General features: G+C 46.3%; 2 protein-coding genes across 8 annotated transcripts; both read right to left on the bottom strand.

Annotated features, from left to right (window-relative positions):
• Window positions 1-380: 380 nt before the first annotated feature.
• On the bottom strand, window positions 381-27,093 carry LOC133158116 (C-terminal-binding protein 2-like). 7 transcript variants are annotated; one of them, XM_061285036.1, is made up of 12 exons: window positions 26,813-27,093; window positions 25,249-25,362; window positions 22,557-22,605; window positions 19,224-19,358; window positions 3,996-4,150; window positions 3,292-3,436; window positions 2,977-3,183; window positions 2,618-2,832; window positions 2,404-2,534; window positions 2,104-2,231; window positions 1,910-2,027; window positions 381-1,191 (listed from the first exon to the last, which is right to left on the bottom strand). In XM_061285036.1, exons 4-12 carry the CDS (start codon window positions 19,279-19,281, stop codon window positions 1,005-1,007), a joined length of 1,344 nt encoding a protein of 447 aa, XP_061141020.1. In that variant the 5' UTR covers window positions 19,282-19,358; window positions 22,557-22,605; window positions 25,249-25,362; window positions 26,813-27,093; the 3' UTR covers window positions 381-1,004. The 7 variants fall into 7 exon arrangements, with proteins under 7 accessions (XP_061141020.1, XP_061141018.1, XP_061141019.1 ...); XM_061285041.1 differs by lacking the exons at window positions 22,557-22,605; window positions 25,249-25,362 and adding an exon at window positions 1,550-1,628 and having other exon boundaries at window positions 1,052-1,191; window positions 26,813-27,090; XM_061285034.1 differs by lacking the exons at window positions 22,557-22,605; window positions 25,249-25,362 and having other exon boundaries at window positions 26,813-27,091.
• Window positions 12,840-19,210, bottom strand: LOC133158115 (histone-lysine N-methyltransferase 2D-like). Its single transcript, XM_061285033.1, has one exon. It carries the CDS (start codon window positions 15,982-15,984, stop codon window positions 13,786-13,788), a length of 2,199 nt encoding a protein of 732 aa, XP_061141017.1. The 5' UTR covers window positions 15,985-19,210; the 3' UTR covers window positions 12,840-13,785.
• Window positions 27,094-27,104: the final 11 nt, after the last annotated feature.

The following is a 27,104-nucleotide window of genomic DNA, read 5'->3' as shown; positions in this document are numbered from 1 at the left end:
ACAGCAGGGGGCAGTGGCGCTCTCATTGTTACTTCTGTCACGTTTGCGACAGTGCAACATTTTACGACTTACAAGACAAGTTAGGATAGTCACGGTGGGGAGGGGGGGCGCGAATAGTTTTCTTCTTGCTGGGGGGGGCGTAACAGAAAATAATTGAGAAGCACTGTATTAAGTACACTTGAAAATGGCGGTGTACCTAATGGAGTGTCCGTGTGAGCCCCTCGTTAAGTGCGTTAAGTTTTAGCTCCTTCGGTACGTGAAATGAGCTAAAACTTTTCACGCAGGTGCGCTTAACGAGGTAACTTGGAAAACATATTGGAACGCGGCCCCCGAGTACTGGACTTCGACACCCCTGAATTGTATGGTAAGGATTCAAAGTCTTATCATCAATCAAGACAGCATGTATTTATTTGTGGTTTCCAGCTGCACTTATATTATACTGTATGTTCACCTTGTACAAGAACAAAACACAGTCACCCCAAAAAAAAATAAAAAAAAATTAAACAAAAAAAGAACTAGAAGGAGCAGTCACATGACTTAAGAACATTTAACAACCAAACTGCACATCAACTGAATTTGACAGAGAAAAGGAGAAGAAAAAAGAAATAACCCAGTTTGCTGTCTATTAAGATATGGCTTGAATTTAATAGTTGCTCTTGTTTTGTCCTACTTTTCTAGCTCACAATGATGCAAATATAATTTACTGAATGGATCAAATGTTTTTTGATTGCTAACAAGGACAACTCCTGCTAAAAAACACATGTAACACTTGCGGAAACAGAACAACACTTGCAACACAACACTGAAAGAAGGGATTAAAAAAACAGCTGGAATGAAGGAAAGGAGCAAAAAAATGGGAATTCCATCCTCCAAGTCCAGGAGGGCTCATGTGTCACATCTGTGTCACATCACATGTCTCATCTGTGCATCCTCCGTCGAGGGTAAGGACCGAGGAAGGTAGGGGGGGGGGGCATCGGTGCCTTCCGAGCAGGGGCGGCGCTTGGTCACGGCTCGCTCATGTGCTCTCTGGTGGGGTCGCCATGTTTGGAGGGTTGGTTGGGGGAGGTGGTCTGTGACGCGTGGGTCCCCGGGGGCAAGGTGTGAGCCACGGGCAGGCCGCCAGGCAGCAGCCCCTCCAGGGGCCGGGGGATCCCGCCGGGGGCCACGCCGCCCACCACACCCGGTGGGAACCTATAGATGCAGAAATACTTTTAGCGCATGCACAAAAAGTTTTTTTTCTTGTCCATGCAAGGTCCTTGGTGGCAAAGATGTCTCGACAGTCAAGCATAATCACTACACTTGTTCAAAAGCTTTCTTAAGATTTTGCATCGCTCATTAAAGTTCTGTGTCTGTATTTTGTATGACAAAGATCAAGGTTGGGTGCTACATAGGACTACACACTTGAACATAAACCTCTAGAATTTTGGGGAAGGTACTTTCGGGGTGGGGGTCATACAGTATGGAAGCTGGAGAGGGACAACGCAGTCCAGGTGAATGTAACACACACATTGGGGAGTTTAGTTGGTGTGCGTCACCACGACTGATTTACCTGCTTTGATATTTAGGAATATAATTTGTCCTGCACACCCCCCGTTGCTATGGCGTGTACCATGGTTTGGTTCACTCGGCTGTGTGTGAGAGAAGCAGTTCAGTCCCGATCGAGCCAAACGTTACCATACGCACGCTGGAACCTCCAAAGTCCAGCACCGTGACTTCTCAAAATACCTTTTTTTTTTTTTCTTTTTAATAAATTGGTACAAATGAAATCAGCTGTGATGCCTGACTTGGCCTGAATGCTTGTTTGTCTATACGTGTGCCTTTTTTTGGGGTGCTCCACTTTGGAGGTTCCGCTGTATTTGGGCCTTGACTTGTCAAAGCTTCCCGCCAGCACGTGCTACCATCCTCCCACCTGTAGGCGGCGCCGTTGATCTCCGGGTGAGGCTGGGGCTGCTCCATCACTCCCCAGGGCGCCGAGGTGATGAAGAACTCTTTGTTGACACAATTCCGCAGGCTGTCGGGGATGCGACCTAAATGGAGGACACACCCAATCAAGTCAAGAAAGGACTGTGTTGACTTGTGCAACTTGTGGATTAGGGTTAGTACCCGTGATGGCTCGGCGGATTTCCGTGGCGGCGGCCTCGCGCATCTCCAGCGACGCCTGCTCACTGTACCAGGCGGTGTGCGGCGTGCAGATCAAGTTGGGGGCGTCCTTAAGGGGACCTTGAGAAAAGCTGAAAAGAGGAACATCGAGAAAAAAGACAAAGTCAAAATGGTCAAGAAGAAATCTTAAGAACGTGAAGGATGCCAGTTTCACTTTGTCAAGATTGCAGAACAAACAAATGAACCTGTGTATCACATATTTCTCCTGAAAAGAATGTGCCTTAGCTCAGCAAAGATTCGGACCTAAAGGGTTCCGACTCGTGGACATCCAAGGCGGCTCCGCGTATTCGGCCTTCCTTGAGGGCCTGCGCCAAGGCCTTTTCGTCCACCAGGCCTCCTCGCGCCGCGTTCACCAGGAACGCGCCCTGACGCATCTGCACCCCACAGAAATGTTATTTATTTAGTTCATTTTGAATTCATAATGAATTAAGCCAGAAGCGAAGTGATTTTGTCGTGCCTGCTTGATGGTGAAGTCGTTGATGAGGTGGTGGTTGTGCTCGTTGAGGTTGCAGTGCAGAGAGACGCAGTCGCTTTGGTAGAGGAGGTCCTGCAGCGTGTAGACGCGCTGCACCCCCAGCGAGCGCTCCAGGCCGTCCTGCAGGTACGGGTCGTAGAAGATCACGTTGAAGCCGAACGCCTTGGCCCGCATCGACACCGCTTGGCCCGCGCGACCTGAAAGGGGGTGCACTTCAAAATGTTACAAGGCTGATTGGAAAGGCTTTTCTCAATCATGCCGTCCTTCTTGATCCTGTTTATCTAAAATAGGTTTCCAAAAGAGAACGGATTGAATATGCTTGGCTTCCTTGTTGCACCCACCGAATCCGATCAGGCCGAGCGTCTCTCCTCGGATCCTGGCCGCCCCCGAGGCCACCTCTCGGATTTGCTCCACGCTCTGGACCCGCGTGCCCTCCCGGAGAGCCTGGTAGAGCCAAGTGTTCCTCCTGTACAGGTTGAGAATGTGACAGAGCGTCGAGTCGGCCGTCTCCTCCACCGCCGCCGAGGGAATGTTGCACACGGCGATACCTGCGGAAGGAACGAGAAAAAAAACAATGCTACTTTCAAGCCACAAGAGAAGAAGAAGAATGCCTATATTGTTATTGTACAACGAAATTAGGATTTGGATCATCTCACCGAGCTCTCCGGCCGCCTTGATGTCGATGTTGTCGTAGCCGCTGCCAATGCGGATGATGATCCGTAGGGCCTTGAACTTCTCCAGGTCCTCCCGGGTCAGCGTGATGGTGTGGTACATCATGGCTCCCACCGCCTCGCTCAGGACCTGACCGTCGTCGGTAGGCGACATGAAATGTATTTTATATTTCATACAGAACACCTCTTTGAAGCATGTGGAAATATATACTTGCCATCATCTAAATGCAAATGTCTTGTTGTGTGTGCATTTAAAGAAGGGGAAAGTGCCAAATCGGCTGTTTATCACATTAAAGTCGAGGTGGCGTAACGAGCGCTTATAAAAATAACGGGCTTAAATTCATAAAACTAACCGCTAACGGAATTAACTTTGCTGCGGCGGATTAGCATCGCACCAGGAATTTCCTTATAACGTTTTTTTCTTTTTTTGTAATTTACTGGTTGCCAGAGGGGAGCCAGACACTGCTAAAGCCAAGGTTAATACAGCTTGTCTTGTGCTTTAATTCTCTTTCAGAATCAAACAATCGTAAGACCAAAACATTTGTGTTTGCTAAATGTGGTATTGTTTGTTAAACAAATATATTGTTTGTTTCAAAATACACAAGAGGACCTTATTTGACATTAAATTGCACTTGCAAATATTGAGGGGGAGGGAAACAATGATGGCTGAAAAAAATATATTTTTGTACCTTTTCGTGTATTTCCTGCGTGGATTGAGCGTCGCAGAAGGCCACGGTGGCCAGGTCCTTGAGGATGGGCATCTCCACCGTGCAGTCGCGCCCATCCAGCAGCGCCACCAGGGGGCGTGGGTGCATGGGCCCGTTCATGATTTGCGGCCGGATACCTGCGGAGACGTAGCGCTTGAATTATTCATGACACAATGCGGAGGAAGAGGAGAGGGAAATGATAACAGGAAGTGTTTCCCTGCTCGGACTCGTATGACACACACAACAGTTACTGTATCGACTGTGTTACCCGGCAACAGGCCCTTTTCATGCCCTGGGGTCAGCGCCTCAATAATCCACTCAGGTCAGCTCGTATCTATCACCCAAAATGAAGAAATATGGAAAAAATATAGAGAAAGAAGGTGTTGGGTGTTCACGCATTATTGCCTGGTTCCCGTTGCTGGTTGTCATGGCGATTGGGCAGAATAATGACAAACATTTGATTCAGTGCTTCTTCGCTAACGGAGGGAATTTTCGTCCTCATTTTTTGCACGTGTGAAAGTGATCTTATCGCGGCGGATTTTAAGACTCTAAAAGTCAAAAGTTTGAATTCTCAATCAGAAGAAAGTGCACGCAAACTTTTGACTGCGATATGCCTTGAAAGAATCTCAAAGCGTTAGGGATGGGCGAGAACCGATACCAGCTACCGATACTGAAAGCAAAACAGTATTGAGTAAATCCTCGTTGCATCATGTAGTTGTGCAGAATTAGTGTGTTAATTCAGTTCATTTTTGCCCCCCCCCTAAAAAAAAAAAAACTATCTTTGTCCTCGTTTTCCCTCCCACGGAAGCTTTCCTGTCATCACTCCTCCGTGTTGAATGACATTTTTACGGCAGCCTTGTGACTCACTTTACAACTGTGGCGATAAAGAGAGGATTTTTCTCCCTTTTTTTTCTTTTCTTTGAACTACACCGTTTTTACGTGACAATCGTTAACAATATGACTGCGTTGCACTTCTAATAAAAGCGGTAGTATTTCATCGATGTGCCTGAGCGGGATATCATGATGAGAAGTAGATGAAAAGAAAGAATATGAAATGAAATATAAATGACAAACGACCTCGAATCACAGCTTTGTTTGCATTATTCTTCACTGGAGCTGCCGCGCACACACACACACACGAGAACCTTTAAGAAGTAATTGTCGATTATCGGTGGCTGAAAGATTTCTCTCCAACGTAACAAGACTGTAAAAGCAGGTGGATATCTGGAGATAATTAACTCCTTAACAACGCTCTTATTAGCTTGGATCGCAGATTATTCCTGCTAAGGAGCTCGTTGGCTAAGCAGAGAGCAAACGACCATCGAAGAAAAGAATTGCACGCATAAACAACGTTGGAATGCGTAAAGCTCTTGGCGGAGAATGCTGCTCAAACGTGAATTCAAAACACAACGCACAATGTTCAAGTGAAGGAATAGAATTTCGCCCTAAACAAAGAAAATAAAGGACATTCCACAAATAAACACGCTAAAATATTCCGAATAGTTGCGGGGGGAAGGAATTCCATGCATATATTAAGTGTTTTTTTTTTTTTTGCTGCATTGATATTTGCCTCACTTGTTTTATTGCGTAAGGTGACGACTGGACCGGTTCTTGGATGTTGTAATGACAAGCTAAGCGCAAAATATCTTCGACCGCCTGCAAAGTGTCAAATCTGCTCGCAGCTGGATGCTTTTAAAAGGTGTGGGAGGACCTCTACAAAAGTAAATCAGCGCGCGTCCGTTTGTATTTTTAGAGCTCTCCGACGATGACGCCCATCAATGTCAACCATTTGAGCGCACGATGCCGCTTCCCGATGGTTTATTAAATGTATATCTGCTTCCAGAGCCAAACGGCGAGGAAAACAAAACCAGAGCTCCGACTGACTCTCCGCCCCAAATGGTATCGTTTGGCTTTTAAGTAAACATTGAAAAGCACATGTAACAACGTGACTCAAGATGGTTTACATTAGGCAGCGGGATATTTAAGGCAGCTAATCTTTTGGATAGAATTACAAAGTGCTCGCGCCAACCCCACCGTTAATGTACCAAAAGTGTTTTATCCAACAGCCAGCCAGTCAGTCGACAAGTGAAGCGCAAAGCCCTCCGTTGAAACAAGGCGAAGGTAAATAATGCTTTATCTGACAGCAGGTCGCCCTCTTCACTGGAGGTCTGCGGGGATTTCATGTGCTGCCACCGCAAGCCTTGATAGCGTCCTTCGCCCAACACTAATCACAAACTGAATGATACTCTAGGAGCTATGAAAAGTTTTTTTTTTTTTTTGCCAGAGCTGGTAAGCCAGACTTTTAAACCACAAATGGATTGCAGATGTTTTAATCGAAAAAGAAAACCGGGGGACGGGGGGTTTGAATTCTAATGAGACCGAGAAGAGGGTTGGTGTAGAAGAAGAGAACAACAAGATATATTTGTCCTCCGTGTACCATCATGCACAATAGTTTGATTTGGTGCTTTTTTTTTTCCATGCCAACCCACACCACAATTTGTCCTCTTCCCATGCCACACATTTGCCTTTTGATAAATATAGCCAGAAATATAAGGCATTTCCAGTTATGTGGTAGCTTGAACACTAGGGAGCACTGTGTACATACTACAGTATATAAGAGCCAAAGAAGAAGGCTAAATCTAGTGGATTCCAGATTACGTTTGAGTTTTAACTCCAAAATAAAGTGAGAAAGGAAAACCAAGTCTGCTTTTTGTTACACGTTTCAATTGGGTACAGATGTGCTCGCGAGTTGTAAATGTCAAGTGACAACGCGACATTATTTATGATTGCTAGCTACAATGTAAGAGACAAACCACTGTGCGCCAGTGATGTCATCCTTTTTTTTTTTTTTTTTTTTACAAAATGACCAGTAGCTGTATCTATACTTCATTGAATACAGGACCTACGAGGCTTCAAACAACTTGTTTTCTTCCTGGAAGGAGCAGACATATGCAAAGTAGGAAGATATCCACCTTTGTAGCACTTCGAAAACAATTAAGCGATCAGTCTTTGCTATTTCACGCTGGATCAATGGGTATATTGATCTCCGATGTGAAATCCTTGCTTAGATTGACTGCCACACTTGGAGAGGCAGCAGAGTCACATGACGTGACTATTGTACAGTTACACAATAGACAATGTTATCGTCAATCTCGGGTAATGGACCTCCGAGCCAGATCACCTACAGAGGAGTGACTCACTTCGGGGACTCATGAATGTCCCGCTGTAATTTTCTACTCAACGGGAAAGTCACTTCCACTCGCGGAGGTTCGGGCTTCCCATCGCCGAGCGGAGCGGGGAAGGTACTGAGACGCCCCCGCGCCGGGCCCCTCCGTTAGTGGAACAATAAAAGTACAAAAACAAAAGGAAGTGAGGAAGATTTTCCACCCAGCGCGATGATGTCAAGGCCACGGCGGCGGTCGGCGGGTTCACAGCGAGCGTTCGCAGGAAAAACTTTAGCGCGCTTGACCTCGAGCCAGGAGCGGCTCAATGGGCTCAGGACCAACAGCTGGTTCGGGTTACCTAGCAATTCCCAAGCCGGGGGCCTCGGCGATGGAGAATGAGAGCAAGCGAGAGTAGAGCAGGGGGAGCTCGAGGTGGGGCGGGCGGGCAGGGGGGATTTGGGCCTGGAACACAGTTGGGGTTCTTTGTGGCAAGTGCAGTGATATTAACGTCTTCCCAAACAAGGAGGGAAACAATGTAACCCCAACAAGAAGCTTTGAGGACATGGACTAGCAGAAGGATGCAGCTAAGGAGCAAAGAAATACAAGGAGGGGGGGTTGGAGGGGGTACAGTTGCTGGAGAGATGCTGCTTTTGCATCTTTGAGCAAGTAGCATGCTAACAAATGCTCAAACGCTAATACAAGTCATAATAGAACAATTTATCTGTACCACAAACAAACAATGATGATACATTCCTATTGTTTTAAGTGATCCTCCACAAATAAGACATTAGTCTGCTAGCCTAAAAGAAACCAGATGGGCAAACAGACACAGACGGATAAGAGCCTCCAAGGTTTTGGTTTTTGTTGTTTCACTTTTTATGCCTTTGGAAGCTTTCTAAAACATGACAGTATCTCGTAGCAATTAGCATTGTCATGTGACACAATTTAGCATTGGAGATTCTATCGTAGGGCTTCCCTAACACATAATCGGCGCTGACTAGAGGCCACAATGCAAAACAGTCACTTTTGTGCATACATGCGAGCTACAATAGGGGGGCCTGTGTTCCTGGCACTGTCTACTTTCTGGAGTGGCTTTTACGATCCCTTGGCATCGGGCGAAAAAGAGGAGGAGGAGGAGGAGAGGGGCTGCAATCTTTTTGTTGGCAGACTTGCCTCCACTGAGTTAAACCCCCCCCCCCCCCCCAACTGAACCCTCCCTTTGCCCCAGCTGGACCCTATCAGCGCCCCATCTACACCAGCAGCCTATCTCGTCTTCAACTATGTGGACATGCACAAAGACCATGTTTGTCCTCCCGCTGCCCTCCTTCTGCTGCTGCTTTCTTCCAAACTAATACAAGACGCACAGTGGTGGAAAACAAGGGAGGGGGGGGGGGCGGCAAACTGGGGAGGCGATATCAGTAACAAACGGGAATGGAAACAAACACTATCGCTGGTGAAGCCGGCCGAGTGATACAAAACCATCTGTCAGTGTAGATGAGATGCATGCATGGAGCACGGCGAATGCAAGAAAGCAACACGCACATTTGGCACCCCTTGACAAATGTCTAAACATAAATTCATGGACAAACAATTTTAAGATCTTTGAGGTGATGTGACAACAAATAAGAACTTGTAGGAAGTGTTAAAAAAAAAAAAAAGGCACAAAATAAATAGTTGGCCCATAAATGCCTTTTTAAACTTAAAAATGTGTTTCTATGTGAAGTAGGACCTTCGCGGGGAGTCCGGCTAAAATAATTTACACACACAAAAAAGAAAGCCACTAATTCTGCTGTTTTTGCAAAAGCGAGCGAGTGCTAGGCTGACGTTCAACACACTTTTCCGCCAGGCTGACGCTGGCTAACACACACGTGCCCGCGCACTGACACATGCGCACGCACACAATTTGTCTGTGGCCAGCACATGATGACACATGACAACCTTTACAATCAGCATCAGCGTTGCGTCCTGCCCTCCATCCCTCCCTCCCTCGCTCCCTCCCTCCCTCGTTGCGTCTGTGCAGCACTCGCATGACACACTTCATTGCAAATACATTAAGGAGCCTCATTAAACACAAACGCCTCCTTCATTGGCGCGACTCCATTTGGAATGTTTTTTTTTAATACATATACCCGGCCGCGCACAGACGCACGCACACACACACACACACACACACGAGGCGTGCTCCTTGCCTGGGAAATGCTGTCGCCACATTCTTCCAATCAGGAGCTGCACATGGTCCACAAAATGTGTTGGAGAGGTTAAAAAAAAAAAAAAAAAAAGGGGGGGGTTCTCTCACGTCCTCCTCCTCCTCCTCCCTCTCCCAGGCTCCCACAGCTTGTTTCCAAATGCGTCCTCCTTGGTCACCTCACCCCCTGAAGCTCCATGTCTTTTATTTCCTCGAGGACAGGAAGGGATGGAGAATGGATGGTGGGGGGGGGAGGGGGGGTAAGAAAAAGAATAGCGGCGCTCCTTTTAATCTCCACTGAAAGGGAACCCCCCCACCAAAAAAAATGGATTTCTATTTGTCTGGAGCCAGCAGCGGCGAGCGCTTCTCCGCGCGCTCCTCTTCTTCTTCTTCTTCTTCCTCCTGCTCCAGATGACTTGCACCTCCCTCTAGTCCCCCCACCCACCCACCATCCTTTTGGAGGCGGCAGGTTTTTGGTCTTTTCACTCAGACGTCAGGCAGCCTTTTGTTGCCAGCCACAGAGAGTGAGAGAGGGAAGGAGAGGGGAACGGGTGGGGGGAGAGCACGGAATGGAAAAGACCAAAAAAAAAAAAAAAGGCAGAGAGGGGAGGAAGAAAAATGCTTAAGGAGGACCAGTCGCACGAAGCGAGTGTCGCCTTCCCTTGTTCTCTCTTTTTCTTCTTTTTTTTTTAATCCTTTTTTTTTTTTTTTTTAAATAGTGGTGATGTGGCCTTCAGGGTCCTTTTAAGAGTGCCAGACTCTTTTGTACACACATTCTCAAGCTGTTCGCTGTGATATGGCTCGCATTTTCTTTCTTACAATGTCATTCAACTGGGAATTAAAGCTTCAAGTCCACCTTTAGAAGGTTATTGTGTTAAAAATATACATTATTTCCACCACGGCAGGGTCTAAACATGAGGTTTAGCTAACATTAACGACAATGGAAAATTGCGCCAATCACTGGTTGTCATGTGCATGGCCAAACAACAGGCGGCGCTATAAACCCTTATTCCGAATGTTATTCTCGTCAAACCAAAAGCATGACTTATCTTTTCTCCAACTAAGAGGCCGAGTGTGCTTGCTTCAAACTAGCTATTTTTGTCTCCCAGCTGATGTTTACTATGAAACAAGAAAATGAAACATTGTATATTTAAACACCAAATTGTTCAGCAAATTATTTCCTTTCATTTAATGAGTCTGCTAGTTTAATCCTAACATCTCATGCAAAACACCTTAAATAGGCTGACACAAATTAGCCTCGACATTATTGTAATTATAAATCTGCTTTTTACTCTTAATTACACGGTAGTGCTCATATTGCTGCGCATCACTAAATTCAGAACAAAAAACTAAAAACCATCTCTTAAAATCTGCAATCGAGCGGCGGTGCCAACGACGATAACTAAATCGTACCGGCATATCTCAAGAGATTATTTCTGGAAATCTGAACGAATCAGTTGTGCAACATTTCACTAGCGACAACAACTAACGACGGTTCTTGGGGTCCAGCCCGTCGGCACTCTGGATCCCCGGTGACAATCAAGGTCACATCAATACATGTCGTCCCTCGCCTACATCGTTGGCAAAGACAGACACGCACGCAGGAGCAGGTACAGCGCACGACGACAAACACCTTTAAATCCTTCGGTCTTAAAGACTTCATGAAAGATTACCGGGAGACACATTAGCGCGGTTACGACCGCGACGACGCGGCTGTGATTGACATCTTAATTGGATTGATCTAATGAAGGTTAATAAGTTAGACCTCCAGGTTATAACTCTCAAGTCATTCAGAAAAGGGGAGTGGATACAACCGCAAAGTAGATGTTGTATATTGTCTGCTGTTTGACAGCGATCGTTATTAATTCAGGTTACTACTACTTTGATCGTTTTGTTTTAGATTGTTGGATGGTTTGTTTACATAAACATCAGTTGTAATTATGCAGCGGTGCACAGCTCCGCTACGAAACCCAAAATATTAGAAACACCTCGTCATTGGTTACAACACGCAAGCAAGGTCCAAAGCGTAGTTAAAATAAAAACAAGACCTCATTCACAAGAGAACAGCGGACGGAGAGAAAGGTCAACTGAATAATCCCACGCTTGAAAATCCGTCATCCCATCTGCCCCCACCGACGAAGGCCTAAAGTACAAACACCGTTCTGTGCAAAGGGACGAGAAGATGTGAACGGCGGTGAGAAAGAAGGAACGAAAGAGAACTCACACAGCTGCAAGGGGATGACAGATGTTCAAGTTTTGCAGGGAGGGGTCGATGTCAACACATAAATTCTGATTCTCTTATTCATTCCTTGTCAGCGTGACACCATCACTAGTTTTTCAATTTGCTGTGTCCATTTTTGTGCTCCTTTTAGCCGGACTCGTCCCTAAAACAAAACCCCAGTGATGAATAAAAAGTGCTTAGTTGTTTGCATGGGGACATATTTCTTTCATTACCCCTTCCTGCAATAATCGGATGATGAACAAAGATGGGATCAGGTTTTCTTTCCTAAAAGTAGAACAAGAAGTGGAACGATGCACGGATGCAATCCTGCATGGGCGCACTTGATCCTTTCATTAGGGAAAGAGGAAACGATAGTCGCTGATATCAAGAGGAACAGCTGGCAGGACCTCCGTGCCACTTGCCAGCATACACACACAAACATCAGTCGACGTGCAGAGAGCCAAAGGGGAGGAGTAACAATACTCCCAAAGTTCCACCCCACAAAAAAAATAAAAACTGAAATCATACTGTGGGAATAAATAAAGTTTGTTGTGGCCTGTATTTTATTTAGCAAAAATTTGTATTCAAGTTGAAAAATAAAAATCCTCAAATATTTTTAAATATAAATATATTATATAAATAGGTCAAATATTTATCCCAGAACAAATGGGCACAATCCAAAATTCAATTGCAAAAACCAAATTCAGGCCAAGGTTTAGACAAATGTCTCCTTTCCTGTGAAGCGAGTCCAAGGTTGATTGACAGCTGTCAATGCTTCCTTTCCACCCCCCTGCCTGCAAGCATCAATCATCAGTCAGTAGCAGGACAATATCTCTCCCCGCCCCCGCCCCCGCCCCCACCCCTCGTTGCCTAATCCCTCACTCAGTGCAACAACTGCCCGCAGCTTTGACCTGCTCGGCCGGTTAATACATAATCTGCCAAAACTAATACGCGCAGACCCTTCCCCCTACCTCGTCACGCTACGGGAAATCACGGCTAGCGTGTCACGCAGAGCGGCACCGACCTGCGTTGGCATTGGATGGCAGAGCCGGACGGCAACCGGCGCACCTCGGCGGGGTGGAAGTAAAGAAGTGGAAATCCTGCTCTGCCAAATATGGCCGTGTGGGGGAGGGGAAGCAAGTGCTGGTTAGTCATATGGAGGCGGGGTCTTGCTCAAGGGCATTTCACGCAGCATCAGATACTGCCTAGCTTGTCAAAGTTATATAGACCGCGATGCTGTTTTGCGTTTGACGACGAGTGAAGAGGTTAATATTGCGTAATATTGCGCGAATGTCACCGGCGTTTGATTGAAAAGAGAGGCCCGGAGGGGGTCTCGTAATACCCTCGCTCTCTTTCACTTCATCATCACAAAGACAATAAAATCAGCTTAATTAAGAAATCTTTTGCAGTGCCTCAGTGTCAACATCATGGCTGTGTGCAGACTCTGACAGAATGACAGTATTTGTGGATTAGTGCGAGAGTGGAAAGGCAGAATGTAAAAGGATTAAACCTCCCCTCTGTCTTGTCACTATGGCGTGCGGAGAGACAACGACACGTCGGCCATCAGCGCTGTAATTTGATTTTATCAGCGCAGCCATGCCGCGAGACCAAGTCGTTATCATTCACCACTAAAATATACTCGGATGCTACCACCCAAAATGAGCAAAGGGGAAATGAAAAGTCTGCTCTTATTTGTATATTGGATGCATGTCAGTGTGCAGCAAGTTGGGCTAGTGTAGGTAGGTTGTTTAGCGCATAGCCTAAAAGTCTTTCCGGGCAACAGTCTCATTATCATAATGGGATAAGACATGCATGTTTACAACAGCATGAGTTGGGGGTGGGGGGGTGAGACCTCTCTGCATTTAACAGTGATACGACATCTGCCATTGTGCAATGTACTCATTGCCGGAGCCGATTACACAGTATGGTTGCCTAAAAGCAGCCCCGTGCTGCTGTTTGCTTCAGTTATTGACAGTGTTACACACTAATGAGAGTGAAATGAGAAATAAATCCTCGCTCGGAGACTGTGGCGAACGATTGTGGACCGTAACAAATGCAAATTAACAAAGCAATGCCTCAAAGTCCCAATGAATTAAAGATATCGGCCAACATGCCGGGCTGCACGCAGGAATGAAGTGGAATTGCGAAAACCAGGCAGGACGAAGGGATGAATAACAGCTGAAGATGGAATATAGTAGAAGACTATTTACTTGTGTCTGGAGATGCCATAGTGGACACGATGACTGGTGGACCGGTGCGGCGACTTAGCTTCTGGTTAGCAACCATAGCCCCTTGTCCTTGATTGGGGCCTCCTACAGGAACCAGGGCATTGTCTCCTGCTGGTCCTCCAGCCTTACGTACCAGCTGGGGATTCGGGTAAGGGCTATGCATGGGTGACATGGGCAACAAGCTCCGGTCCCTCTTCATGAGCTCCATAGGTACCGTGTAATTGGTAGAGTATGCCTTGGGTACCTGCTGTTGCGGTTGAGGTAAAGCTGGCATGGAGACTGGCATCTGCTGGGGCATACCTGGCATGGGGTGGATGGAACCAGGTATAGCAGGCATGGAGCCACTCATCTGTTGCGACATGATCTGCATACCCTGAACGGGCAACCCTTGCATGGAATATGCAGACATCGGTCTTGACTGAACGGGCAACAAAGCACCGACATACGGGCCCGGGGTACGAGGCGATTGACCTGGGTAACCTCCGGAGGCTTCCAGGAGCTGCTGAGAAGGCGCACTACTGGGCCTTCTGCCTATTACCTCTCCCATCCTTGGCGAGATGGTCTGCATGGCCCCAGGTGTCTGCGAGGGGATCAGGTGAGGGTCGACATTCAAAGCCTGCGGAGGATGGAAAGCTTGGTGCTGCTGCTGGTGATAGACGTCCGAGCGATGGCTAAAACTATTAGAACGACCCCGCATGGGCGTCTGGGGCTGAGAGGGAGGCGGTGGCGCTTCAGTGGGCCGCTTGTAGTTGTGGACCACTCGAGAAAGTACCCGTGCCTGGCCGAGGTTGGGCGCCACTGTGCGTACGTCGTTGTCCTCCATGACAGTCAGCATGCTAGTGGAGTCAAACCCCTGCTGGATGAGCGAGGAGATGGTGCTCTCAGAGATGCCCTCATTTCGCAATAAGGCAAGAAACTCGGGATCCACCGTCCTCTTCGGATCCACGGGTAAAGGTGTCTGCGGGACCGTAGGCAGAGGGGCGGGAAGGGCAACGGGAGGTTGAGGGGCTGGAGTTGGCATTGCCTGGACAGGGGCGGGTGCAACCGGGACAACTGTGGCGGTCTGTAATGGGCCGGGGGAAGCAGGAGGAAGCGGAGCCGCCACAGGAAGTTTCGGTTCGGGGATGATGTTAGGAGGCGGCAAAGACTGTTGCAGGTGCAGCTGCTCCTGCTGAAGCTGCTGCTGCTGATGGAGTTGTTGCTGCTGTAACTGCTGCTGCTGTATTTGTTGTTGCTGCAGTTGTTGGTGTTGCAGTTGTTGCTGTTGTAGCTGCTGCTGCTGCAGTTGCTGCTGCTGCAGTTGCTGCTGCTGCAATTGTTGCTGCTGCAGTTGTTGCTGCTGCAGTTGTTGCTGCTGGATTGAATAGGCCGAGGCTGTCTCCTGCCTCATTATCCCACCTTGACTGGAAGGATCCACCACTAGACAAGTCGCACCCTGCTGCTGCTGCTGCTGCGGATCCAACGGGCGACTATCGGTATAGCCAGATTGACTGGCCAGAGGCGGGGGCTCATTTGCATACCGAGGAGAGGCGTGTTCCACGCTGTAATGACCAGGAGACGTATCCCGAGAGGGTCTGCGCTGACTGTCGGGCATCATCTTAGTAACACCAGATTCCCTGTAAGTTGGAGTAGTCGGAGGGGGAGGTAAATTTGACTGGGGGGCTTGAGGTCCCCCTCTTGCGCTCTGAGGTTGATCCCACCCAACACGAGCCATGGGCGCCAGGCCAAAATGAGAACCCGACCTGCTGAGCGGATGAGGTGACGGAGGCTGGTGCTCAGGCCGGTAAAAGGCTTCAGGTGCACGAGGAGTCATGGCCGGATCGTGAGGGTAGTAATCTTGATGTGGAATGGATCCTCTGTGAGCCATAGTTGCTCGTTCGTAGTGGTTTAGGTCTGGCACTGAGCTCTTCCTCAGACCCCCTGGGTAAACGGGTCCGTAGTCTTGATAGGAATACGGATCACGCTTCAAATCCAGGTCAGGGGGACGCACCCCTGCGGGAGTTTCGTACCACCCTCCTCCCCCCTCTCCGTATGACAGAGAGCTACGTCGGCCAGCTACTCTTGCCTGCTGCTCGTAGACACTCTCAGCCCTGTCCCACTGACCCTCATTCCCCCCTAAAGTGTCCCAACTGTGGGAGCGACCGAGACTTAACTGTTTGTTGGTGACAAGCATTTGAGAAAAATGCAGAAAAACAGAAGACGTACCGCACAAAAGCAAAGTATTCCGCTTGTGTCGGTTCTTGTCTCGTTAAGGTCTTCGTGGGCAGTAGCAGCAAAAGACGTCACGGAATGAGGTAGTTAAGGAACCAGCAGGAAACGTTGTGCGGTTTGACCTGATATCCGGTTGTAATACTGTATGTCCGTGCTATCAGGTGAGCTCCCTCTCCAGCTGATAGTCCTTGAATAATTTATCTCCGGTTATGCTGCCTTGGAAAGAGGACACCGCACGTGAACACACTACAAACCACACAAACACTGTACACACCTACGCAAGTCTACGCTGAGACCGGATACATGATTGAGCCACCAAATGTCGATTAAAAAAACAAATGAAAAGGAGGGGATGGGTTGGGTTAGATGTAGGGACGGGCTTGTACTAATCCAATAGGATTTATCTCTCCCTTCTTTGGTACATTTTACTCGCCCCGCCGATTGCTACCAGGGATTACAACCAAATAAAGCCTGTTTAATTCCACTCGGCAGTGACGTCACGTGCACCACAACCGGCTGTCCACGACGACGGCGACTGATTGGGTCAATGATCCGGAGCCCACCCGCCTCCGAGAGCCCTCACCCACCTCTGAAGTTTCACCTACCTGTCGCTAGTAATGCGTCGCCAACAGGTTTTAGCCGTCCGTTTTCCCGACAGAGGCGGGGCGCTGACTCGCGGCGTTATTGAAACAAATACGATTCCCTCTACTAAGTCCAGTGTGCTGTCAGTAAATGTAAAATCCACTCTGATTGGACACTAATCCTTCGGGCCTCATGCTAGCTGCAGAGCCTCCGCGCAACTGGTCCGCAATCAACCTGGGTGCCTCTGTAGCTCGTGTTCGCTGCCCTACTAAGAGTTATTTAGGGCTTCCCTATGCATAAGATATGGGTTAAAAGGTCGCATCAAATTGACAAAAGGTTTGCATTAATGCATATCCTGTGAGTATTACTGATCATTTAAAGACGTCACGGGATACATTTGCATACTTTAAATCCTCGAAATTGTATGTTTTCCACTTAGAGTACCTCTATAATCAATACAAAAACACAGGAAGCGCAGTGAATGGGGGCGGGGTGCTTTTGTGGTATACCCGCGTCAATAACCTATTTTTTTCTACCTATGTAAAAAAATAATCTTACACTTATTTTATTGAGCAGACTAGGTTGTGTTGAATGTTCATGAACTCTTTTTAATAATATGGTCAGATTCTGAAAAGTTTGCTTTTAGTAAAAACAATGTTTTCAATATCTCTATTAATCTAGCTGTGGCCGAAGCCTCCGCCTTGTCGAAAAGGAATACAAATGACCTGCTGCCTCAAAATGAATACAATGCCGCAGGAGAAATAAATACAAGTGTCTTCGATGCTGTCACGAAACAAAAGCATGCTCTGAATGTCAAACGCTCATTTGACTTATGCGGCAGTGAGGGGCAGGAGTCACCAAATGGAAATGGAATTACAGTTGCGCTGTTGACAGTGGGGAATAACGCTGTCAGCTAGAGTGTAATACACACTTTGAAAACATTAAGTGCCCGCCTGCCCCGCATGCGAATCCTGATTCAGTAATTGTCTTTGAAAAATTCTCAATAGAGGCTACGGAACGGGTGATTGACGCTAGCGGTGACAAGCAGACACTTGAATAGAGCAGCAATATTCAATGAGACATTTCAAACATGATAAAAGCGAATGTAAAAGAAATACACTTGTTTAATCAAGTGGGATGACTGTACCTCCTGTTGTGCCTTTAAGGGGCGTGGCCTACTGAATGATGTCAGGGCGTCGAGTCCAATCGTGTATGATTGCGGTGTATGGACAAAAGATTTTTTTTATTTTAAAATGGAAGGATGACATTTTCTACCACCATTTTGTACTTTTTAATTTGATTCTAAAAATGCATTTGATCCCTTTTAAAACATCTTGTAGACGCCTGCACTCTCAGTAAATGACCACCAACCACAACCCGTGTGAGGATATACATTAATTGCGCCCTCTGCTGGTGGCTGACCCCTAAACGTGAACTCCACTATACTTTCTAGTATGACATAGAAAGGGCAACATAACCCAAAATAATATGAATGACCATACACCCATGCCAGCAGCATCAAATCCGCATTCCTCTGTATATTTTCCTTGAAGTCAGCTTTTCTACCCATAATCCATCTCCCCCGGGGGCGTGGGCGGCATCTGGCTCGACCCACGGAGGCAACAGGTTCATGTAATACCAAGGAGGTTATTTTGGAGAAGTTAAGAAGATTTGTGCAGGAACCTAAGCGCACACAAATTCGCAGCACAGTTGTGACACAACATTGTGTCTGTTTTCTAAGATCCTCCCTGCAGCTCCACAAAGCTTATGAAAACGGGAGGATTTGGGGTGGGGGGTTTGTTTGGTCAGGAGCCTGGAAAAAGCCCAGAGAGAACGGGGGGGGGGGGTATAATGGTATCAGAACCAGATCTCACTCTGGTGATTTCATAGCAGACATGGATGCCAATATGTGAGGAAGGATGGGGGAAAATACCCCCATGCATAAAATTTGGATATCGCTTGTCCTCATTAGTAGTATTTTGGTTTGGTTCAATTCCGAGTCTTTAATGAAGCGTCCACGCCAACGTAGCCTTTCATTACGCCAGATTACAATTTGTTTTCCATGACTATATTGGCTTGTCATATGATTGATTACAGCGCATTACAAAGTCTAATCGCTCGTGTTGAACTTGCCAATTAACACATGTTGGAATCACCATGACAAACTCTTTGCGCTCCACTGTTGTAAATATAAACAACGCCGACCAGTGCCTCAGCTCTGGACAAATGCTATGGTGGGCATTGGCGCTGGTGCCAAAATGCATGCTGGGAAAGCAGATGGAGCGGACATAAGGAGGGAGGAGGGACGTGATGCCCACGACAGGTGTTTGCCATGTTTCCCTTCCGACTCTTCCTGGCATTTCATCAAAGGCACAACAGACAGAGTACTTGTATGACACTTGGACTGTAATACTTAATTAATTGCGTATGTTTTTAATATATACTGCCGGGAGATGATTACCGGAGCGACAAAGTTATCATCCAAATGCAAAAATAGGTGCCGTGACCCGAAAAAATTTAGAATTGAATCCAAATTTGAAATAAGGCTGTATCATAGGATGTACTGTAGAACGGCAAATATTCAAAGATGGGGAAACAAAAATTGGAACTTGGTCTTACCCTCACAAATTTTGTCGAGTCGCTGGCGTTTCACTTTATGTTTGTCTGTCAGAGCCATGCTTTCAAAGTCTCTTCCTCTTCTCCACTGTCACATCCAAAGTTGCCCAATCCTCAGTCTGTTGGCTTATTGACGTTCTGAGTGTGAAAATTAAAAAAAGTAAAATAAAAATACAAGTCAACAAAAGCCAGCTACTGTATTGCAGAGTGACTGTTCTGCCTTTTGTCAGAAAAAATATATATATATTTGTTTGTGTATCCAAAGGACGAGTGGTATCGGTGGCTTGGTATCAGTACCAATTGAAGAGTTGAGTACGAGGAAAACGAAAAGGGGGGGGGGGGGAGTGGGCGGGAGTAAACGAGGCCTTTTCTTGATCATTTACGTTCAATGAGTGATGCGCCTCTAAAGAGCAATCTTCTAATTGGTTCCTGCTGAGGTAATGGCGGATGCAGAGGAAAGAAAGCACGCAAGTACACAAACAAAGGGGGAATGTGGGTCAGTTAGTCAGCACATAGGATGTGGTTGCATCAGCAGAATCAAGACATGTACAAGAGTGGAAGAGGAAGGGAGTGAAAAACAGCAGGGTGAGGAGAGTGTCGTTCATCTTCCTCCTACGTGTTTTTCTCCACCAGTCATTTCCTGAAGGCTGTGCTCTCTCTGGCTGGCTACGTCGCGATCGTGACATCTTTCACCGCTATTATAATTGGGATGTTTAGTGGTGAGGCACAGCCAAGCAATATGGTGGGGGATAGTAACGGAATTTTCACGTGGCCAATTGCTGAGACGTGATGGGACGCCGGCGGCACAGCAGAACCGGAGTCGCTAGTTTCTCCCGTCAGCTTCCTGCCCAAAAAGTGAACGTTCACAATGGCGTTAGGAATAGTGCAAATGAAATTGTTGCGGTTGAACTCTATTAATAAATCTTCTTTTTTGACAGATTGGGAAGAATTAGAGTATTATGTTACCTATGTGTAGCTGTTAATTCATTGTTAGGAGCAAAAGCACTCCCGAACTTGATGCTAATTTACCATAAGCATGTCAATGGGATTTGACATTGACTTTAGCATTAGCCAGTTTTTAAAAAAGAAAAATGTCAACGGGATTTTAATTGACGTTGGCGATGTTTTTAAAAAAAGAAGCATACATTTATTTTTTTATGTCTTTGCATATTTATTGAAAGATCCGATTTGCAAAATTATTTTTGTTGTCTTTAGTATTACAAGTACATTGCGTAATCAATAACGGCGTAGTGAAAGACTCCAAACTACGAAAAATAAGCTGCCTAAAGCATTTTGCGTGTGATTATGTGCAGAATCGGTCAGGTTCTTTCTGACGGAAGAGACGATAAATGAGTTTGCTGGTTGTTTTTGGTCCTCACAACAATGCTGAGCTCACACAGGCGACTGATATATATATATATATATAGCGTCATGTGCTATTGATTGGCGTCAAACTCTGGCCAGGGTGTTGACAGTGGGCAGTTCATCATACGTGTCAGGGAGGTTACCCTCGTCAACATGTTGCAAAAGAATAGTGCAGCAGTAGCAGCACAAAACGACTGCTTCAAAGATGATGATTTATGCCCCAAAAAGTGCAATGTGGCACAAAAAGAGGAGGCAGCCAAACGAGGGTGCTTTTATTTTTCTCGCCGCTCATTAAACAAGCGAGTCGGGGGGCTACCAAGGGGCCCGTAAAGCCGTCGTTCAAACGGCTGATTTATACCTTCCTCCTTCTGCTTCTTCATGCGCCGCTCACTATCGCCAACTGACAGTCTCCGAATTGCGACATCAAAAAAAAAAAAGGATCCTTCAAACTTTCTAGCCTTCTCTTCACATCAACTCGAAGCGAACGGAGACTGCGGCACATTTAACTGCTGACTCGGGCTAATGCGCATTTTACAATAATGCGTAAGTCACAGACAAAACGCATAATGGCGACATTATCGCACGCTGCAGACAAACTCATCGAGGCCAGCGGCCCTCCTTCTCCCCCGTACAGCTCTTTACTTATAATGAACTCCGGCAAAGTCCAGCCATTAAAATCTCAACCGGAGTAATTGGCAATTTACTTTCTCCACGGCGTCATTTAATAACACCGACAGCAAAAGCCTCACGACGCAGCGCTATTTATTGGGATTAAATAAAAGCTAGTGTGAACATTGCAATATTTTCAAACTTCACGAGGCAGAGGTGGTGTGGGACTTGAAAGCGCGGCTACACTTGCATGGTTTGGCAATACGGGATGACCCAGTTAACATATGGAATTCGGATGAGGCGGCCCAGGTTTTCCTGGATTGTCATGGGTCTGCTGAGAGGGGGCAGGAAATAAATAAATGAAATAAATAAATAAAATGTTGGGTGCAAATGAAACCTTTTAGTTTGCTAGTTGGACTACCCCACCAAAAAAAAAAAAAATCTGCAAGTAGATGAGTATGCGGGAATCCACTGACTAGCGATCGAAAACCCAAATTATCACAACAGCATGAGGAATAAAAAAAAAACAGTTAATCTCCCGCTAACGCCTAATTAGACGTGTTTAAAGTTACCCTCGGAATAATTCCAAGCACATTAGTTTGTCCCATTTCTTGTGCGGCGAGGGTCGCGAGCGTCAATTCAAATAGTTGAACTTAATGATCTTTTCTTCCGAATTAGCGCATGAGCACCTGATGCATATGCAACAATTATAAAAGCTATTTTGCGGCAAATTAAAAGGTCACAATTAGAGGGGCTGGCGTTCATGTTGAATGACTATCGGTTCACTAGTTGACATGTCTGGAGGGCCTAAAACATGATAGAGGAACTTAATTAACACTCAGACAGCAATTTGTGTTTCCCAAGGGGGGGAAAAAAAAAGAAAGAACCTGCTTTAGTTTCACTGTCAGAGAACGGCAACATAATAAAATTCGATTCACCTGGCAGTTAATTCGTGTTCATGGGGAAACATTTTGACACGTTCAATGCTGCACTTTTAACTTCTAACTCAAAAAGTGTAAGGTATCATTTCACTTGTATCTAGGCTCAAAAAGGAAGATTAGTTTGAGCAAAGAAGTGAGTGTCTATCAGACATGCAACCCTGTCCAAGGCCGCGGGTGTATATTCACCAGAGACTAAACAAAAGAAGCATCCAAATACCGCTAGACTACCTCTCAGACACCTGGAAGCAAGACATAGACACGATACAGAGGAAAAAAACTAAATAGACAAGGGCAAAGACAGCTTAACTACAATTGAGAGAAAAATATGGCTGAGAGAGAGCTTAGCGGCGGCGAAGAGAAAGGTCACGGTTGAGACGTGAGCAATGGAGAAAAGCGGAGGAAAATAAATGTGTTCTGGGACCTCTTTGAAACGTTCCAGTAGTTCACACCTCGCCTTGGGCTTAGAGGACCTGAAAAGTTCAAGTTTATCATCATTTCACCTTGCAGTAAAAACACTTTCTTAGTCCCCCCCCCCCCCTCTGGACATTCTTAAAACGTGAGATGTAAGAAAATGAGGCAGGAGCATTTTTGGCGCTGCCCAAACGAAAAGATGAATTGAATCGGTAGCAGCAGCATTAGCATCACATAAGTGTGTTTCTCTCGTTCCAGTTATAAAGGGCAGTGGGAGGTCGACCGTTTGACCACCTGCAAACAAAAAGCAACCTAGCCTAGCATAATAATGTGGCATTCTAAAAATACTTGGGTCAAAAATAAAAATGGGCCAACCACATCTTGGGTCACCACTGCTCTTTGACAATCGGACAGTAATCCTATTAATGCACTACTAAAACAAATCCTATTAAGATAATTAAATTAATATTGCCGATGAATTCGCTCTAAAGCAAAGAGCACGAATCACAACTTAAGGCTTCAGAACTGTATTTTTGTTCTCCCCGGTCAAAAGTGAGCGGAAGGCTTCTCTCGGGATATCGTCGAACATTAACCCACCCGAATCCTTTTCGCTCAGGATCAGGGATCAAACATCTTCAAACGTCTGCAGAAATCAAACGCGTCTTTGTGCGAACACGCTGACGATCTGAAAACACCGACCGCCCCGCTGTGATGGTAATGACAATCACAAGAATGTAGCCTAGCGCTAACAAGCGTAGCCGGAACAGCCATAGCTAAGGCGATAAAACATCGGCAGGAAAAAAAGAAATGATCAGGCAGTCGCCCACTTTGTTAACAACAATGAGAAGATAATCGGGGCTGTTTAATATCACGCTCACTCTTGATGATGAGAGATGGAAAATGCGTGCGTTTCGACGTGTACTGCAAGATGATGACTCCCGCAATGTCATTTCAATCAAGCCAGGACTTAACAGTGTAGTTCAGGCGTCAAACACCTCCATGGACATCTGCCAGCTTTCCTTGTTGGGTGCGTGCCAATATTTATGTCACGCAAAGAGGTCCTTAGATAGCAAAAAAATAAAGAAAGAAGACAGGCATGGAAGCAGATTGAAGCTGACTGTCAGGATGAACTGGTGGCATTTAAAAAGCAAACTTGCAGAGTTGAATTTGAAGAACCTCTTCATGCCGACCTCATTTTCTCGTTTAATAAATTTCGAGGACCTTATCAGATGTTGGGCCTTGAAATGCTATTTTGTGTTTATTCATTTGGTCAGAAAGTCAAAGGGAATTCAAAGAAGGAATGAAATATTCTTATGATGCCCTCCACCATGTCTAAAAGCCCGTTTCTATCAGCAATATTGGGCAGAGTGAGTGAATGCCTGAGTGATGGTCGCGCAACACAAAGGCAAACGGAGGCCGGCCGGGTTTTCCTTCAGCATCTACACCTTTCAGATTACAGCTTGGCTTAGCGTCAGCATACGTCGGCGTGACACGAGTACACGTCGGCCGTGCTGAACTAGACGCTCAAGCCGAGACATTGTGAGCCTTCCTCCTCTTCCTCCACCTCTCTCCTGAGAGGCTCAGACAGGAGAGAGTGGGCAGGAAAGAAGGAAGGAACACAACACATAATAACAAGGGAGTGAGTCCAACAATATGCATGCAAATGCTTTACAAATTATATCCCCCCAAAAAAATGAAACCCGATTATTTTTGTACAGTGACGCCATAAAAAAAAAAGTGTGCTGTCATCTTCTACAACATTCATCGTATTAGTCATTTCTCTCAGCACGTCCTCCGCTCGGAAACATTCATCCACGGCGACATTATGACCTGTCAGCAGAACGTTTTCCCTCACAATGATCACAATGGCCGCCCCCTCCGCCCACCCCAGGTGGTGCGTTCCCTCGTTTCCATCCCGTCCACGGTCGGCCTCAATGTTAATGTTAATGCAAGCCATTAGCAGCACTTTGGTGGGAAATGGCTCGTCGTTAACGAGGAGCGCGCGGGAGGTTATTAAGTGGTTTGAGCAAACTCCAACTGTCATAAATCCCAGGAAGAGTAAATATCCACACCCGATCACCAGCGGTCATAGCGAGTTAATAATGTGCAGAAATGCTCATTTACGACTCCGCTACTAGTTGCCGTTGGACCGATAATGATAAAAAATTGCGGGCGTTTATGGAGGCAATTACGCTACAGTGATTCTAAATGAAAACCGATAAGTGCCCGTGTCTCGCAGCCTGTAAATGCAAATTCTTGGAAAGGGCTCTCGCGGGGACATCGAAAATGACACAGTTATTGCTTCCATGTAATGCCGCGTTCGGAAAAAAAGTGAAAAGCAGGGCAGGAAGTTTGTTGACCTTTAACGGGTTGGTGGCGTACTGGCATTGCGATGTACCTCAAATTTGCTAATTAACATCCTGAAGGCGGGGCCAAATTTCCACTCACTTCTGATCAAAGTCAAGAAGGTCAAATAATTGGACGCCTATTAAATATGATCCTAATCAATTATCCTGCAATCGGGGGATTGTTGGGGCTGATATTTACACAACAATCTGCTCAGAAAACTGTCCATGAGCTAACAGTTAGCCTAGCTATGAATTTTTCACTACGCATTTAATTATGGGGAGAGCTACAGCTGTCGACAAAATGGCTTCACTTAGCCAGGATGAATATTTCCCCTTGAACAATTCGGATAATACCCGCCGGCAGAGTGTGCCGGCCGGCCACACAGACGAGGAGATCACAGCATCCGGCGTCTTTTATCACTGAGGAGAATCAAACACCTGCAGTCGGCCACATCCACTCTGCCAAAACTTCACAGCCAGGAAAATGGAGGGGGACCGAAAAAAAAAAAAAACAGCCGCTGAGCATTTGTCGGGCGCGCCGAATCCATTCAACACACAGAAATGTTTGAAGTGTCTCAAATGTGAAGATAGTGCGGCGGCTGAGGGAGGTGTAAAAGTGTTCGCAGCAGAGACGAACGACAAAGCGGATTGAAATCCTCTTCTAACCGCTAAAGCATTGAAAATGTCGTTAAAAGATCCGTGTCACTCGGAACAGGCTTAACTGGATGAATGGCTTCAGTAGTTGCTGTATTACAAATGAAAGGCAAGGCTCATTTGGATCGGCACCAAGAACCTGCATTGTCCTTTAAAGTTGAACAATTTGCATCCATGCTATTTTTAATGGACCTACCTTCCACAAACTGTTCTGACAAAGTTGGACACAGAGAATCTCAAAATTGATGGGGGGGGGGGGGGGGGGGGGAGTACGGGGGTAAAGCTCACCGCCCGATTGATTAATTAATCAAGAGGCCTTTCACAGTACCGTTGTACATAAAGAACTCTTTGATTTTGCATTTCTCCCTCGGCGGTTTCCTTTCCGGTGATACATCAAGAGGCCTGACAGGAGCTGGCCCATCTATTGTGGAGTCACATGTGATGTGTTTACAGTTTTTATATCGGAACACAAGCGGACCGCAGGGGACGCGGGAGGAAGTTCAACTCCCGGCGGAGTCGAGCGATCGGCGCCGCGAGCCGGACTGGCGAAAGCTGAGAAAATCTCTGTGAAAACGGTATTTTAACTTTATTATTGTAGGTAACTCAATGTGCTCCACATAAATGACATATAAAGCAATTATGACAAGAGTTAAAAGCAAAGTAGCCATGATAATAATCCATGATTTTTTTTTTTTTGTGAAACTTTAAAAGCCTCTGTCAACTTTTTGACTTTCTCATGTGAACGTACATGCAAAATTCCAGCCACCTTGTGACAATACCCAGAAGGGAAGAGAGCAGATGTCCTTTGCCAAGAGCACATCTGCATGCAGCCTCAATCTCCACCCCTTGAGTGTCCAGACAATAGCCCAGCCGCCCTCCCCACTCCTCCTCCCTCCTCCACTTGAATTTTTCTTCCACTGCAACCCTCCAAATGCAGCCATTAAAAAAAAAAAGAATGCAGAGTTGGCCATTCATAAACACGGATTATCCTCTAAAGAGTTTCATGTGCAGGTGCTCTTCTGCATGATTTAATTTCACGACGATAACTGTGGGAACGTTCATTTCCAGCTAACTTTTTACTTTCGAGCGTGCTTGTGATAACATTCCGTGTCACACAGTCGCGAGGAAGTGAACGCAACGCGGAGTAGTTGGGAATATCTTCGTGTATTTTAAAAACTCCTTTCAAAACACCGTCCGTCGCACACGTACACATATTAGCATGTTTGTTGGCTCGAATCTTGAGCTCTCACAACTAAATTCTTACCTCTTGGTGGATGGTGAGTGACAGTGAAAGCGTCGTATCCGGAAGCAGCATTGCAGGCTACACGCGTTTCAAATCGCTTCGGATTTGGATCATAATCCGCCTTTTGACGAATGTCAACGGCAACTTAATCCCGAGTCCCACCGGTGCTGGCGGCGCTTCAAGGCAGACTGGAATATGTCCCGTTGTTTACTTCAATGACGAGTAAACAATATTCTATACGCTCTTCTTCTTCTTCTTCTTCTGTCCCTCCTGCCAGGATTGAGAGGCGCGTATCACTTTTTTTTCCGCCTCC

This window comes from Syngnathus typhle, linkage group LG8, assembly GCF_033458585.1.
Source record: "Syngnathus typhle isolate RoL2023-S1 ecotype Sweden linkage group LG8, RoL_Styp_1.0, whole genome shotgun sequence".
NCBI classification, from domain to species: Eukaryota; Metazoa; Chordata; class Actinopteri; order Syngnathiformes; family Syngnathidae; genus Syngnathus; species Syngnathus typhle.
This window is presented reverse-complemented; position numbering and strand designations above follow the sequence as displayed.

What these genes read in the sequence shown, in the direction of transcription:
- LOC133158115 (XM_061285033.1), bottom strand. Translation starts at nt 15,984, where the DNA reads ATGCTTGTCACCAACAAACAGTTAAGTCTCGGTCGCTCCCACAGTTGG.
- LOC133158116 (XM_061285036.1), bottom strand. Translation starts at nt 19,281, where the DNA reads ATGGCTCTGACAGACAAACATAAAGTGAAACGCCAGCGACTCGACAAA. An exon ending in CAAGGCGGCCGGAGAGCTCG is followed by an intron (nt 3,184 to 3,291) that starts GTGAGATGATCC and finishes TTCCTTCCGCAG; the next exon opens with GTATCGCCGTGTGCAACATT. An exon ending in ACGACTTCACCATCAAGCAG is followed by an intron (nt 2,535 to 2,617) that starts GCACGACAAAAT and finishes TGTGGGGTGCAG; the next exon opens with ATGCGTCAGGGCGCGTTCCT.